Source organism: Lissotriton vulgaris, chromosome 7 (assembly GCF_964263255.1).
Source record: "Lissotriton vulgaris chromosome 7, aLisVul1.2, whole genome shotgun sequence".
Classification (NCBI taxonomy): domain Eukaryota; kingdom Metazoa; phylum Chordata; class Amphibia; order Caudata; family Salamandridae; genus Lissotriton; species Lissotriton vulgaris.
The window spans coordinates 101,515,844-101,531,136 of NC_141695.1; the positions used below are offsets into that span (position 1 = coordinate 101,515,844).

The following is a 15,293-nucleotide window of genomic DNA, read 5'->3' on the forward strand; positions in this document are numbered from 1 at the left end:
GACTTGCTTTAGGAGGCGCTGTACTTTGGAATTGTATAAATTACTATTCCAACTCCAGTCTACACAAGAGATGGGAAGTTGTTGGACTTAAAAATCCAACACAAGTCCTACAACGCAGCCCCTACAGCAAAGCGTTGTAGAGGCTTATGTTCTAAAGTAACACTTGGTAACGTCACCTCATTGTAAAGGCTTGTCGTTGTAAAGACTGCAGGGAAATTATGTTTCCCCTTAATGCTAGTGCGTCCTTGATGCTAAAGTGATTGACTCCAGGTTTACATCGTGGAGATGCAGCTCTCCGTTTCCTTCTGGCAGATCCAATATATAGCATTGCTGCAACTTGAGGATACTATGGAGCCTATGTTCACCATTCCGCAACTGTCTCCATCAGCAGAGCCTGTGACACTTAACCTGTAAAAAAAGGGACATTAGTATGAGACAGCTGCTGTCATTAATAACTGGATAGACTTGTATTACAAAATATGGGGCTGACACACATACAATGTGAAACATGTTTTAGTGAACAATGTCTGTAAGATAAAGCTGTCATCTGTATATAGCACAAGACATCTAAAGATGAACAAGTGTTCCCCTAAACTGGGTCTGTGTTCACAGCTGAACAGTTCAAAGTTCAGATGTGATTTTTTCCTTCTGGATTAACTAGGTTTAAACTGAACTGCAATTATTGGCACCACAGCTGCCTGTCTCCTGGATCACAAACTCTTGTAGAGAATCTGCAAATAAAGGTGCAACAAGGGGAGGGTTCAACAGTGCTTGCTTCTCTTCAAAAGAAGTACTTTAGAGAGTGTGCACAGTAACGAGGGAATTAAACACAACCTAAATGTTAGGTGTTCTCAATACCATACATCCCAAATAACAGATTGTTATAAATAAAACTAACTGGATTCATATGCTGAAAATATCGTATTTGCTCATTTTTTTTTAGATTTTGTGTATCACTGGTGCTGTAAATAACCCATTCATCTTTCTGTGCCTTTGATGTGGAGTTACTGTATCACTGCGGCAGCAATAGTTACTCCCACAAGACAATTTACTGCTGTTGTGTAAACCTGATTTGTCGTGAAATATGCACGTTGTAAATTTAGTGCATATTTTTCAAGGAGCATCCTTGCTCAGTGATTGACCCTGATGGTGCAGGGTTTTGAGTAAGTAAAATAAAACCTGCTTGAATTAATGCCCCAGCATAGTGTGCAGTCTGATTAATGCGCACCAACACAAACAGTGGGAAAATGCTTTGCACATGCGTGCACTAATGCTAAGACTAATGCATGAAAGACAAGATCTGCTTTTAAGTTTAACAAAAATAATGCTTCTTTTGCACATTAATGCTCTTGCTAGGAAAAATAACATTGGGATTACTACAACGTTGGGAGGTTGACAGTGAGAAGTACATTTCATGAAATTAATAATGTTTGTGTTCTATTCACTTCAAAAACGTATGGGCCTATATTGCTCCATGAATGTTACAGAGTTAAATTGGCTAAAGGATGAAAAAATAATATGGTGAAAATAGAGCTCTGACAGAGAGTGGAGAGAAAAACAGTGGCTGAACTTCACAAAAGAACGTTGCGTATCTGCCAAGTAACAGAAAGACGGCTAAGGGAATGAAAGGAAATGTACAAACTTCTACCGTTGATAGACATTTTCAAATGTAGAAAATTGAAACATGTAGCTGTCTAAAGGAAATGTGTGGATAGAGTAATGTGAAAGAAATACAATACAAAGAACATTAGAAAATATGGCCGTGACTATGGTGGTGTGATAGAACACCCCCCAAATCAACCAATGAGAGACCGATTTTTTGTAAATGTTTCAACTACTGTGGGTTGGACATGTATGTTTTAGGGTATAACTGGGGTGCCCTTAGGGGTGTGGTTAGGTCAGCGTTGGGAGTAGCTTAGAGGGTGATCGTGGCTGTCCATCAGTTTGCTAAGGCCTGCCTGGTTCCTGTTCCTGTCCTGTTACAACGTATCCTTTTACTCTTTGTTTCCTGAAATCTATCTCGGGGGACCTCCTATTATCCCTGTGGCCAAGGGCTGGTATTTCCTTATTTTCCTTAGGTTAGTATTATCTAGATGATTCGTACTTTGCATAATCAATTTAAATGCATTTTGTCTCTGAAACTTTTGTCTCTTCACCAATCCACTCCTTCATGTGCATTTATTCATTTTGATATGAGTTTGATACTGTTTGCATTGATATGTTCTCTCTCTGTGAATAATACATTGTTTGCCTTGTGATTTCTGTACATGAATGATGTCTCATTCTTATATTATTTGGAGAGAAGCAAAATTTACTTTACACCGAGTTTGTGGTTATTTAGATAATGATAAATAGATAGATAGATAGATAGATAGATAGATAGATAGATAGATAGATAGATAGATGGATAGATAGATAATAATATTACTATCAACTTCTCAACTTTAGGTCCATCGACCAGAGGAAAGAAGTTGCTATGCAGGCTCAGTATTTAGAGTGTTAGATACAAGCCTGTATAATGAAACACTGATTTATTTAGTCGTAGAAACTAAAATATACAGCGTGATTCAGTGGCTCATATTTGTGGGGTGAGTTTGTGTTATGTACCTGTTGAAAGAATTGTGTTATTATTGATTATCGATCCTTGATTGGCGCTGGATCAGGTTTTAGTAGCAGAGGATGGTTCATTATTGATTAGTTTGCTAATAATGATTGATTATTGATTATTTGTTTTCTAACATGAAAAGGTAGTGTTTTGTTCTATGTTGTCTGGAAATGCGGGTACAGTGTTACCTGAGATCCCTGGATAATTATGTTTAGCCTGAAGTGAGCAATAGAATAGTGGGGATAACGTATCACAATCGAGAAGTACTTTGTCTGTTGTCGTAATACTGAATAGCAAAAGGCTGTAGGTGTTATATCAAGGACTATTCATATGGGAGTAGATTTTTGTGTTTTATAGCAAAAGGTCCACTTCCAAAACTCTAGCCTTATCCCCAAAGGGATAAGACCTCTTTCCATGTGAAAGTCCACTTCTGAAACGTTGGTCTTATCCATAGAGGAGTATCAAGTCCTCCTGTAGCTTATTTGGGTGCAGAATAGCTCTGGTTGTTGTTTTACTCGAAGTGAAAGTATTCTCGTTCTGAAGTGTAGACTATGTCTTTATTTAGTGGAACACACAAGGTAGCATTGTTGTATGTTGTTATTATCAAGATTTTGATTAAGAAAAACCTAGAAAATACATTGCTGTATTATTTTTTAAAGGCAGGGAGTCAGTAGAAGGAGTAATACTGATATCATATCGCGGGAGCTTAGAGAGCTGTGATTGGTTGACTGTTGTAAGCTACATTTTTATTGGTTGAGTTATTGCTTACGTAGTAGTGCTCTGATTGGTTAGTTATTATGAGTCGCACTGGTATTGGACGATCATTAACAAATAGAAGTTGTAAAAGTACGAAGAGTTTGTTGTTTGTTTATTGAGTTTTATTTTAGCGTAAAAGAGTTGGGAAAAATTGAAGTTGATTAATAAGATAAAAGGTTTTTTTTAAAAAGGACTAACCAATAGTGACTAGAGAAGGGGTTCTCATTCCACCTACGAAAACACCTGCTTCTTTTATGATGTTAGAATGTGGTAATCATACATGTATTTAGTTAGATAATTGTATGAAATATACACAAGATGATGGTATTTTGGCTTTTCCAGAACATGGTACATTTAATGTAGGGATTCTACAGAATCTAAGAGAACAAATGAATTCTTTAGAACCAAGACCTAGACCTACTCAGTATGAAGCACTTGAGGAATGGGAGTATGAGGCATTTGAACGAGAGAAGTATGGGAGTGGAAGAAGATACAAGAATATGATATCTAGATATTCTTTTGAGAATAGGGAACAAAGATTGAAAAGATGGAGGAGGGCTGTAGTAACAGAGGATTCATATCCAGTTTTAGTTGCTCATGAATCGACTGGAGGCAAATGTAAATAGAAAAAGAAATATTTAGAGACATAACGATCAAGTTTTGATGATTTTGACGATGAATTGTTAGATGACATTTTGATAAAAGAACTCCACCATATCAAGAAAGTATAAAAGAGACAGTTTCAAATGCACCATTAAAGGGAACACAACTGATGCTGCAGGTTCCACAAGTTCCAGTAGTTACTAGAGTAGTGCAGGAGAATGAAGTGGATATGTTGACTAAAGCAGGAGAAGAGTTGACCTAGAAAAAGTATCAATTGCGTCTGAATGCAGAAGCATTGACAGTGCCAGTAACAATTGGTCCTATAGTTCTATTGTATAGAGAGAAACAGAATATATCGAGAGTACTTGCATTGACAGTCCCAATGAATGAGGTTAGGAATGAGGTAGTAACAGTAGCTAATCAGATTTAACAAGTTGAGTCAAATACTTCATTGATTGATCTTCCAGTTTGTGAGTTGATAACAGAAACTCCAAAGAGAAGTGCACACATAGAGCCAAGGAAGATAGTGCAGAGTGTCACACCAGCTTCAGGGAGTTCAATGGGTCCTTCGCCAGATGAGTTAGAGGATTGAATAGGGGAATGGAAAAGCAAAAACCTCAACCATAGAGTATAGATGTGAGTAAATTGAGAGTGGATTTGGAGAAAATGATTATTGGTACAATAAGTCCAGACAGACTGAGTACTTATCAAGCTGAGGAGTTGCTATTTTTGTGTAAAAATATTACTTGGAGAGCAAGAAATTTTCATGAGAAATTGACAGAAGCTTCTTGTGAATATGGAGTAGACATAGGAAAATCAAAGGTATTATAGAAACCGTGTAGAATAGATTTTACTGATAAGGATTTGGAGAGTTTGATGCGTCTGGTATACGATCGTAAATAAAAGAGTTGATGAATATTTTGAAGAAATGGGGAGATGTAGAATGATGGAAAGGAAGATAAGCGAAAAATTAAGAAGAAGCGAATACTGATAAAAATGGGTCTTTGTTTCCATTGAGGGAGGCAGAACAAGCTGAAAGGGTGTGTCCAATGAGAGAACTTCCAGGTGGTGGATAAGTTCACTTTCCTTGGAATAGACAGGATATATTGTCTCTTACAAATGACTTTCCTAGATTGAGGAAAAAACCAGTTGAGTCTTGTTGAAAGATTTAGATGGTTTGTTTGAGATTGTTGATCCAGCTGATTTGTGGACTGAGTTTAAGATTACTGTTGATTGGCCTAAAGAAGAATACCCAAGAGATTCAAAGACAGGAGTACCTTCTGATGAGTTGATGAAAAAGTACAATCAGGTGATAACTTACCTGAAGAGTAAACTTTCCCCAAAGGAAACAGATTGGGTTAAAATAGACAGAACGACACAAGAACTGAAAGAATCAGTACATGCATGTTATGAGAGGTTGTTATAGGTGTTCAAACAGTACAGTGGGTTTGAGAATATCGGATATAAAGTTATGGGTCATTTTATATATCACTTTGTGTTTGGATTGAAACTAGAGATTAGTAGCATGATTCAGCAACATTTGATTTGTTGGCAGAGCAAGACGATTGATGAGATACTGAGGTATGCTAAATATTGTAGTGATGATATTTAGTCAAGACATAAAAAATTAAAAGAGAAAATGATGTAAGCACAAGCAAAAGTAGCAGAGCAGCAAGAAGCATATAGTGACTCCCAAACAGATTATCAGATGAAGGGTTTGAATCAGAATGGTCAGGTATCTAGTGTTGGCAGAGGTAGAGGAAAAATGAGTAAAGATGATTTAAAGAAGAAATATCCTTGTCATGCATGAGGAAAATTTGGACATTGGAAGAGCGAGTGTATTGGACATTGGAAGAGCGAGTGTAGATCTGTTCTAAAGAATAATGGGGTGAATCAAAATTTCAATCCACAGATGCAGAATGAGGTGGTTGTGAATCAGCAAAAGCAGCAGCAGGTAGTTACTGCACAGTTACTGGTACCACAAGCTTCTATGCCAAATAATGTGAATGCTCAAGTACAGCAGTACAGTGTGAACACTGGTATTCACGCAGGTGAACAAGTTGATAAGAATAAAAATGTACAAATGGTTTTGCAATATTTGTTGCAATGCAATGAAAGTGATTCAGACTCATCTCAATGACGGTGCCTGAGGGGGGAGTAAGAGTGCGTGCTTGGCGCAACTCTAGAGGTAGATCAGTCTTTTCAAACACCAGATGAGAATGTCACGTTCATAATTATGCTAGCGAAGCAAGGGACAGAAGTGGATGAGTTGTTTTCACTTCTCACCGAAAAAGATTTGCCTGCAGAACTGAGAGATTCAGTAAGGTCGATGTATGGGGCTTTACAGAAACAGAAATTGGACTGATGAAAGGTGTGGATCCTATTCAGGTTACAGTGAAACATGGTGCAATATATCCAAATACACATCAGTATAAAATGAGTTCCGAGATAATAGCAGGATTTTCTTCTGTAATTGATCAAATGATTGAGCAGGGTATTCTGAGAGAAATACAGGGCAGTCCTTGTAATTAGCCAATTATGGGAATTAAAAAGCCAAGCGGAAAAAATAGATTTGAGGACAATTAATAAGATAGTGGTACCCTATTGTCCAATAGTGCCAAATCCAGCAGTGATTCTATATCAAATTCCCTGTGATGCAGATTGCTACACAGTGATTGATCTGTGTCAAGCCTTTTTCTCGATTCCTTTACTTCCTTTACTTCCGGAGAGCCAATATTTATTTGCATACCGGTTCACAGACCATCTTTTGGCATGGTGCTAAGTTTCTTAAGGGTACACAGAGAGTCCCTCAATTTCTTATCAGATCTTGAAAAAGTGTTAGAGACTTTGGTCCGTCCATCATCTCCTTGTGTTTTCTGTTTTCGCCCTTAGTTGGCAGGGTATGCCCAGACATGAGTCCCTTGCTCTCTTTGCCACTGGATTCAAACTAGCCTGGCAGATGAAGGGTGTTACCCAGAAACCGGTCCCAGGATGCTAGTTTCGGGTTCAGGGAAGAACTGGCTCTGCACTTCGGGCTGGACTGTTCCCATGAGGCACAGGGGTAAGACTGATTTCCATACAGCTGGGTCTGAACTGAGTTGGCGAAGTGAGCTAAAGAATGATGATGGATTCAACCCAGATCTGTGACTGGGGGCGAGTGTCTGAAAAGTTTCAGGACTCCGTCCATCATCTCCTTGTGTTTTCTTTGTTCGCCCTAAGTTGGCAGGGTATGCCCAGATGTGAGTCCCTTGCTCACTTTGACACTTGATTCAAACTAGCCCGGCTGATGAAGGGTGTTACCCAGGAACCAGTCCCAGGATTCTTGTTTCTGGTTCAGGGACGTCCTGGCTAGGCAGTTGGGGCTGGACTGTTCGCATGAGGCACACGATCAAAACTGATTTGCATGAAGCTGGGTCTGATCTGAGGTGGTGAAGTGAGCTAAAGAATGATGATGGATTCAACCCAGATCTGTGACTGGGGGTGAGTGTCTGAAAAGTGTCAGCGCTCTGTCCATCATCTCCTTGTGTTTGCTTTGTTCGCCCTAAGTTGGCAGGGTATGCCCAGACGTGGGTCCCTTGCTCACTTTGCCACTGGATTTAAGCTAGCCTCGCTGATGAAGAGTGTTTCCCAGAAACAGGTCCCAGGATACTTGTTTCTGGTTCAGGGAATACCTGGCTTGGCAGTTCGGGCAGGACTGTTCCCATGAGGCACAGGATCAAGACTTGTTTGCCATCAGCCAGGTCTGAACTGAGCTAAAGAATGATGATGGATTCAACCACATCTGTGACTGGGGGTGAGGATCTGGAAAGTTTCAGTGCTCCGTCCATCATCTCCTTGTGTTTGCTTTGTTCACCCTAAGTTGGCAGGGTATGCCCAGACGTGGGTCCCCTGCTCATTTTGCCACTGGATTCAAGCTTGGCTGGCTTATGAAGGGTCTTTTCCAGAAACCGGTCACAGGATGCTCGTTTCTGTCCATCATCTCCTTGCGTTTGTAGAGACTTTAATCATGCCAGAAAAATCTGTATTAGTTCAGTACATTGATAACCTATTGGTGGCATCAAAACATGAGAGGCATATGTGACAGATACAATTGCCTTATTGAACCATTTGGCAAAAGGTGGACATAATGTAAGCAGGATGTCCAATTGCTGGGACACAGAGATAGAGAAGGGAGTCAGGAAAGTGACAGCAGAAAGGATCAGTGTGATTAACAAATGAGTTTGCCTAAAACTCAGAAAGAAGTATGAATGTTCCTGGGAATGGTTGGATACTGTTCACAGTGGATCCGTGTTTTTTCACTGATTGCAAAACCCCTACAAAGTTTTTATTTATTTATTTATTGAATTTGTAGGGCGCAACAGCTACCCAAAAAGGGTTTCCCGGCACCTGGACAAAGCAAAATACAGAGGAGTAATGATGAAAGACGTTACTGGTTAAACAACCAGGTCTTTGAGGATTTGCAGAAACTGGTATAGATTGTTTCTTTGCGGATAGTGATCGGGAGGGTGTTCCAGAGCATTGGGCCAAGATAAGAAAAGGACCGGCCACCCATCCTAGCCAGATTGAACCTCGGGACCATACATTTTTCAAGAGTGGCAGAACGAAGGTGGCATCTAGGGATGTATGGCTGAACAAGAGACTGCAAGTATTGTGGAGCGGAACCCCATTTGATCTTATACATGTAGCTGAGAGCTTTGAATTGTATGCGTTTTTTCAAACTGAGCCAGTGCAGATCACGGAGATGGCCAGAAATAGGAGTGGAACTAGGGACACTGCAAAGATGTCTAGCTGCAGAGTTTTGTACCAGCTGCAGTCTGCGGGTCACAACCTTATTTGCGCCCAGAAAGAGGACATTCCCATAGTCCAGCCGTGAGGTAATAAGGGCATGGACCACAGTTTTCTGGGTGGCATTAGGTAGCATCCAAAGGATCTTCCTAAGCCATTTTAAGATGGTGAAGCAAATGCATGATGATGCATGGACAGGGAGTCATCGATGTAAACACCTAGGTTCCGGACATAGCTGGCAGGTCGCGGAGGTGCACCCATCTCAGCGGGCCAATGAAGCGGCCCCCATAGATTTTTCTCCTTGCCAAGGATTAGGACCTCGGTTTTTTCCCCGTTTCGTTTCCAATAGTTCTGGTTCATCCATGCTGCAATACGCCTAAGACCTAGCTGAAGACAACATGTGGAGTAGGGGTCAGAGTGTGAAAGTGAGAAGATGATCTGAGAATCATCGGCGTAAGTAAAAAGGGTCAGACCGGTCTGTTCTGCAATGTCAGCCAGAGGCCTGACATACAAGTTAAAGAGCATGAGACTCAGCACAGAGCCCTGGGGTACCCCGTCGTGTGAAGGATGGATATCAGAGCTGTTCTTGGCCAAAAAGATCTGAAACGTGCGGCCGTCCAAGAAAGAGACAATCCAGTCTAAGGCAGAGCGACATATGCCGAAGGACCTCAGAGTGTTGACTAATATGGGATGAGATATCGTGTTGAACGCCGCGCTGAGATCTAAAAGTATGAGCGCAACATTGTTTCCGATATCGAGGTGATGGCATTGCCTCTCTGTGACCCCCAACAAAGTGGTCTCCGTGGAAAATTCAGTTCTGAACCCAGATTGAGAGGGGTGGAGAATTTTGTTTGTCTCAATAAACTGGGAGAGATGATGGTGAATGTGTCTTTCAAGGATTTTGGAGAAGACTGGCAAAAGGGAAATCGGTTGGTAATTAGCAGGAACAGTAGGGTCCGTGTTGTTTTTTTTTAGTAGTGGAATCACCATAGCATGTTTCCAATGATCGGGGACTTTGGACTCAAGTAGGGAACAGTTTAAAACATTTAGGGTGACATGCATATGAGAAGGAGCAAGTTGCTTGAGAATGGAAATAGGTAATGGGTCGTTAGGAGAGCCAGACTTTACTCTGTCTAAGATGGTAGCTAAGGTATCTAAGCCAAGAAGGGGCCAGGAGTCTAAAAGAGGGAGAGTAGTGCGGGACTCCATGACTGGTACTGTGTGTGATGTGATAACAGTCAGACTAGGAGAGGGTAAAATGTGGTTATTGGGAGGGGAAAGTGGTTGCAAAGGCCTGCTCGGATGAGAGTTGGCTATATACAGATATATCTTTTATAGCTTTTCAATTTTGTCTGTGAAGAAATGAGCAAGATCTTCACACTGAATTTTATTTAATGGCAAAGGGATTCCCGTGGTTTCAGACCTCACAAGCTTTTTTACTAGACTGAAAATAGTTTTTGGGCAGTTAGCCGCATCAGTAATGGTCTTGGAAAGAAAATTGGCCTTGGTAGTATTGCAAAGGTTATGGTAGATTTTTTTCGCCTTTTTATAGGCATCTTTGAGGTCTGCAAAGATGTGACTGATCTGATTGAGTTGGATGATGAAAGTATGAGAGCTTTTATTGAGTTAGGAGACAGTCTTTGTCAAGCACCTGCATTGGGAATGCCAGAGTATTGAAAGGATTTTGCATTATACTGTTGTGAGAGAGATTGGTGTACATTCAGTCTTGACCCAAAAACATGGAATGGTACGACACCCAGTGGCATATTTTTCTGCTACTTTGGATTCAGGGGCTGCAGCATTACCAAGTTGTTTGAAAGCAGTTGCTGCAACTTGTGTAAGCCTGGAACAGAGTGAATCGGCTGTGATGGGATATCCAGTCTAAGTTTATGTACCATATTCAGTTGAGATTCTTTTGACAAGAACACGGACTAAGCATATGACGTATAGTCGACTGACTAGGTATGAAAGAGTGATATTGGTTGCTGTGAATGTGACTGTGATGAGATATACGATGATAAATCCCGCAACACTGTGGCCTAGTCTGTTTTGTGGGGAAGTAGGAGGTGAAGCAGATCATGATTGTTTGGATATGACAGTTGTGTACGAAACCAAGTCCCGACATCAAGAAGCCCACTGGAAGAATCAGATAGTGTGATGTTTGTTGATGGATCGTGTCTGAGAAATGAAAGTGGTGTATTGAGCTCTATCTATGCAGTAGGTACAGTGACTCCAGTTCTAGAAGCATCCTGCCTAACTGGGGTAAAATCTGCACAAATTGCCGAACTAATCGCTCTGATTAGAGCTTGCAAAATTGGCAAAAATTTGAGAGTAACCATATTTACTGATAGTCAATATGGTTTTGGGTTGGTTAATGATGTTGAGCAGTTATGGATGCAAGTAGGATTTCTGACTTCTTCAGGTTCTCCGAATAAAAATGGCAAAAATGTGAACGATTTTTTGGATGCATTGCATTTGTGCAAAAATATTGCACTGGTAAAATGTTCTGCACATAAGTCAAGAAATGATTATGTGACGAATGGCAACAGATATGCAGATCAAGTAGCGCATTTCTGTGCACAAAATTCAATTGCCATCAACAGAAGGGTGGGAAATTAATATACCAATTGCCACCTGGTGTTTTGCTCTTTAGAATCTTGGGATGATATTAGGCAGTTGCAGGATGAGGTAGGCAATGAGGAAAAAGCACTTTGGATAAAATCAGGCTGTACAAGGAGAGCAGAAGATGAAATATGGGTGAACACAGATGATAGGCCAGTCATGCCAGATTGCTGACTTTCCCAAATGGTTGTACCATGGAATTGCACATGTTGGAAGAGATGCAATGATTAGGCTCTTCAAGGAGTCATGGTATAACCGAAAATTCAGGTTCATTACAGAGAGCCTATGTCAGAGATGTGCCATCTGTCAGCAGCATAATCCAGGTGGAAAGACAGTTGTTAGTTGGGGACGAATTGGAAAAGCAGCAGGACCATTTACAAGACTCCAACTTGACTCCATAGAGTTACCTCCATGTAACGGACTAATATATGTGTTGGTTTGTTGTTTGTTTTCTCGTTGGGTAGAGGCTTATCCCACAAGAAGGAATGACAGCTTTAACGTAGCTAAATTGCTTTTGAGAGAGCTGATCCCAAGGTACGGATTTCCAGTCACTTTAGAAACAGATAGGGAATCCAACTTCAATAATGAGATAGCTCAGATGATTTGTGCAGCATCACAAATTGAACAAAAGCTGCATTGTGCCTATCGACCAGAGGCTTCTGGAATAGTGGAGCAAGTCAATGGCACTAAAAATCTAGATTGGGAAAAGTATGTGCATCCACAACACTGAAATGGCCTGACGCTTTACCTCTGGTATTGATGAGTCTTAGAAGCATTCCTGATAAAAAGAATGGATTGAGTCCTCATGAAGTCCTAATGACAAGCGATTGTGCCAGCAAACAAACTGATGAATATTTCTGATGATCTAGTGCTTGATTATTACAAAGGATTGGCTGATCTGGTGCATTCTGTGTCTCATCAGGTTGGAGAAATTGCAACCACAACACAGCCAGATCAAGCACATGATCTGAGTCCAGGAGAGTGGGTCCTTATCAGGAAACACGTAAGGAAGTTGTGTTTAGAACCTAGGTGGCACAGACCATATCAGATCAGTTTGGTGACAACAAAAGCAGAGAAGTGTGATGGGTTGCTGTGATGTTGTTATGTTCCATGTTAGAACATGGAGTGTTTTAGCCTGCCAATTCCGTGAGGCGGCAGTTGGCTGTGGTCCTCCTTGGATGGGGTCTTAATAATAAGGACTCATCTTTTATCCTCAATTCCAGTGTCCTTTTATCTATTTTACACTGGCGACGATCGCGTGCACAGAAAGAAGAAGAGACCCTAACTTGGAGAAGGAAGGAGCAGGAGGCATAATCGAGTCTGCACTTGAAATTTTAAGGAGGCATCGGAAAAGACGAAGCAACCGGCAGAAAGAAATAGTGGTAAAAATTACCTGAGTGCGATTCCGAGCAGGTCTCGTCTTCAATGGAAGTAAGACTCATTTAAGCCCAAAGCTAGCGGCGCGAGCATTGAAAATCTGCGAATCGCGCACGCGCGAGATCAAGGGTTGGTGGGTCAGCCTTCATTTTCAAGTTTGTGTGACATAAGCTTGTGAGAGGAAAACAAGCTCAATCTCCCAAAGAAAGCGGACAGATTGTTAGACTAACGTCGGTGGCAGCCATTTTAGGTTGGGAAGAGAGGAAAAAAATAAGGTCAATCAGCAAAAAAAAAAGAAAGACACGAAGTCGACGGTGGCGGCCATTTTAGGTTGGGGAGAAAGTTGTAATTTGAACAACAATATCAGTTTAGCAAATAGACACGGCGACAAACACACCCTAAAGTACTCTAGTAGGAAGAACTGTTTTAGAGATTTATTTAATGAGACAAACATTTAATTAAAATGATAATTTATTGGATTATAAAATGCTGGGAAAGTTTGACACATGTTTATTCGGGAGTAATTCAGGTTAAAGAAAATGAAAGAAAATTGTGATTTCAGATTAAAAAAATGCAAAATGTAACTTCACCACTGTTTTTCTTGACTAGCCCAGGCGAACCACCAGTGAAATGGAAAAAAATATTTGAGAATTATGCGAGGGTGTGTGGTGCGAATTTAAGTGCAGAGAGAAAACAAGCACTTTTGTTACACTGTTTAGGAGGTGAGGGTCAAGAAGTTTTGGAAAACTTACCTCCCTTAAGTCAAGTGTGTCAAAGAGGTTTAAATGAGTATGAAGTGTGTGTAAAGCAATTGGATTTACACTATTATGGAGCATTACTATTTTGGAATGAGAGAACAAGGAAAAGATGACAGTGTGGAAGAATTTTTAACAGCTCTGAGGAAGTTAGATTCAAGTTGCAAATTTGGAGAACTAATTGAAGAAAGAATTTGTGATCAGTTTGTGTTAAAGTGTGGAGAGCGATAAAATTAGAGAGGAACTTTGGTTAAAAGATGAGCCACCACTGGACGAAGTAATGATCATTGCAAAAAGGGTTGAACACATGTTAAAGTGTGTTAACAAGTTGAGTAAAGTAAGCAAGCCTACGGCTGTCCAAGAAAAAGTTGAAGAGGTTGTGTGCCAGTCTGTAAAAAAAACATGATAATGATACTAAGAAGAGTAATGAGGATGAGAAAACAAACAATTCTGTAATTGACGCAAAAAGAAATGTTTTTCCTTTCCAAGGAGTTTGTTTTCGATGTGGGAGAAATGGGCACAAAGCTAATGATAGTTTGTGTCCTGCTCTAAGCGTAATTTAAAATTATTGTAAAAAATGGTCATTTCACAAAAGAATTGTCGTTTCCGCAACTAAGGAAGTGTGAAAACTGATGTGAAGGAGGTCAGCTTTCAAGTTAATGAGGTGTGTGGGTTGGAACATCCATCAGAATGGGTAAAGATAGAGGATATTGATATTAAAATGAAGTTTAATTCTTGTTCACATTTAACTTTTATCTCCAAAGACATCTTCAATCAGAATTTTAAAGGTAAAGTTAAGGTATTGAATGAAATGAAATTAGATTTGTGAAGCGCATGGCTGTTCGAAGGCGTCCCAGCCCTGTAGAACAAGGAGCAAACTGAGGGGGGCACCGTTAACTAAGAGTCCTGGGGAAAGAGAAATGTTTTGAGGAGCTTTCGAAACTTAAGCTAGCTGGGTTCGGTTCGAATCCTGCCAGGGAGGGCATTCCACAGCATTGCCGCATTCACAGAGAATCGCCGGCCCCCAGAACGAGCCCTCCTCACTCTGGGAACCCTGGCCAAGTTTCCAAGGTCAGAACGGAGGGCCTGGGTGGCCTTCTAAGGGCAGACCAGACTCCCAAGAATAGGGGGTCCCTTACACTGTAGAGACTTGTGAGTGATACATAAAGACTTAAATGTTATCCTCTCACGTATTGGCAGCCAGTGAAGGGATCTAAGAGCAGGTCTGGCTGAGGATCTTATTGAGCAGCCAGTAAGCATCCTGGCTGCTGAATTCTGAACACGCTGGAGGGTATTGATGGTTGCTTCAGGTGCCGCCAAAAACAGGGCGTTACTGTAGTCCAGTCTAGACAATATTAACCCCTGGATTAGCAATTTACTAGAGTGAAATGGCAGAAGGGGGAGAATCTTACGGGCAGAGCGAAGAAGGCCATAGCAGATGTGGCTGTTTTTTTCGCTTGGGTCCTGAAGGACAGGCCCCGCTTAAACCAAACCCCCAAGCTTTCTATTTCGTCCTTTGGGGGGGGGAGATCCCCCAGACAGGCAAGCCAGATGGAATTGGGTAAAGATGTTAACTGGTGGCCCAAGAGCATAAGCTCTGTCTTGGATCTGTTCAATTTGAGCAAGGATCTAGTCATCCATGAATGTATTCCCGAGAGGCAGGCAAAAAGATTTTCAGAGCACTTCTCCTCTTGAGAGAGCGAGACGACTAGTTGGGTGTCGTCCCCATAGGTTGACTACTTTAATCCCAAAGGGAGTAACCACGTCCTCCAGTGGGGCCAAATATACGT

At 41.0% G+C, this 15,293-nt stretch overlaps 1 protein-coding gene across 1 annotated transcript in view; it reads right to left on the bottom strand.

Annotated features, from left to right (window-relative positions):
* Positions 1-272: 272 nt before the first annotated feature.
* LOC147700910 (killer cell lectin-like receptor subfamily B member 1B allele A) overlaps positions 273-15,293 on the bottom strand; it is a 439,368-nt gene continuing 424,347 nt past the window's right edge. Inside the window, exon 6 of the mRNA XM_086928539.1 lies at positions 273-408. Coding sequence (XP_086784665.1) covers positions 273-408 — 136 coding nt within the window. The remainder of the gene's footprint in view (positions 409-15,293) is intronic.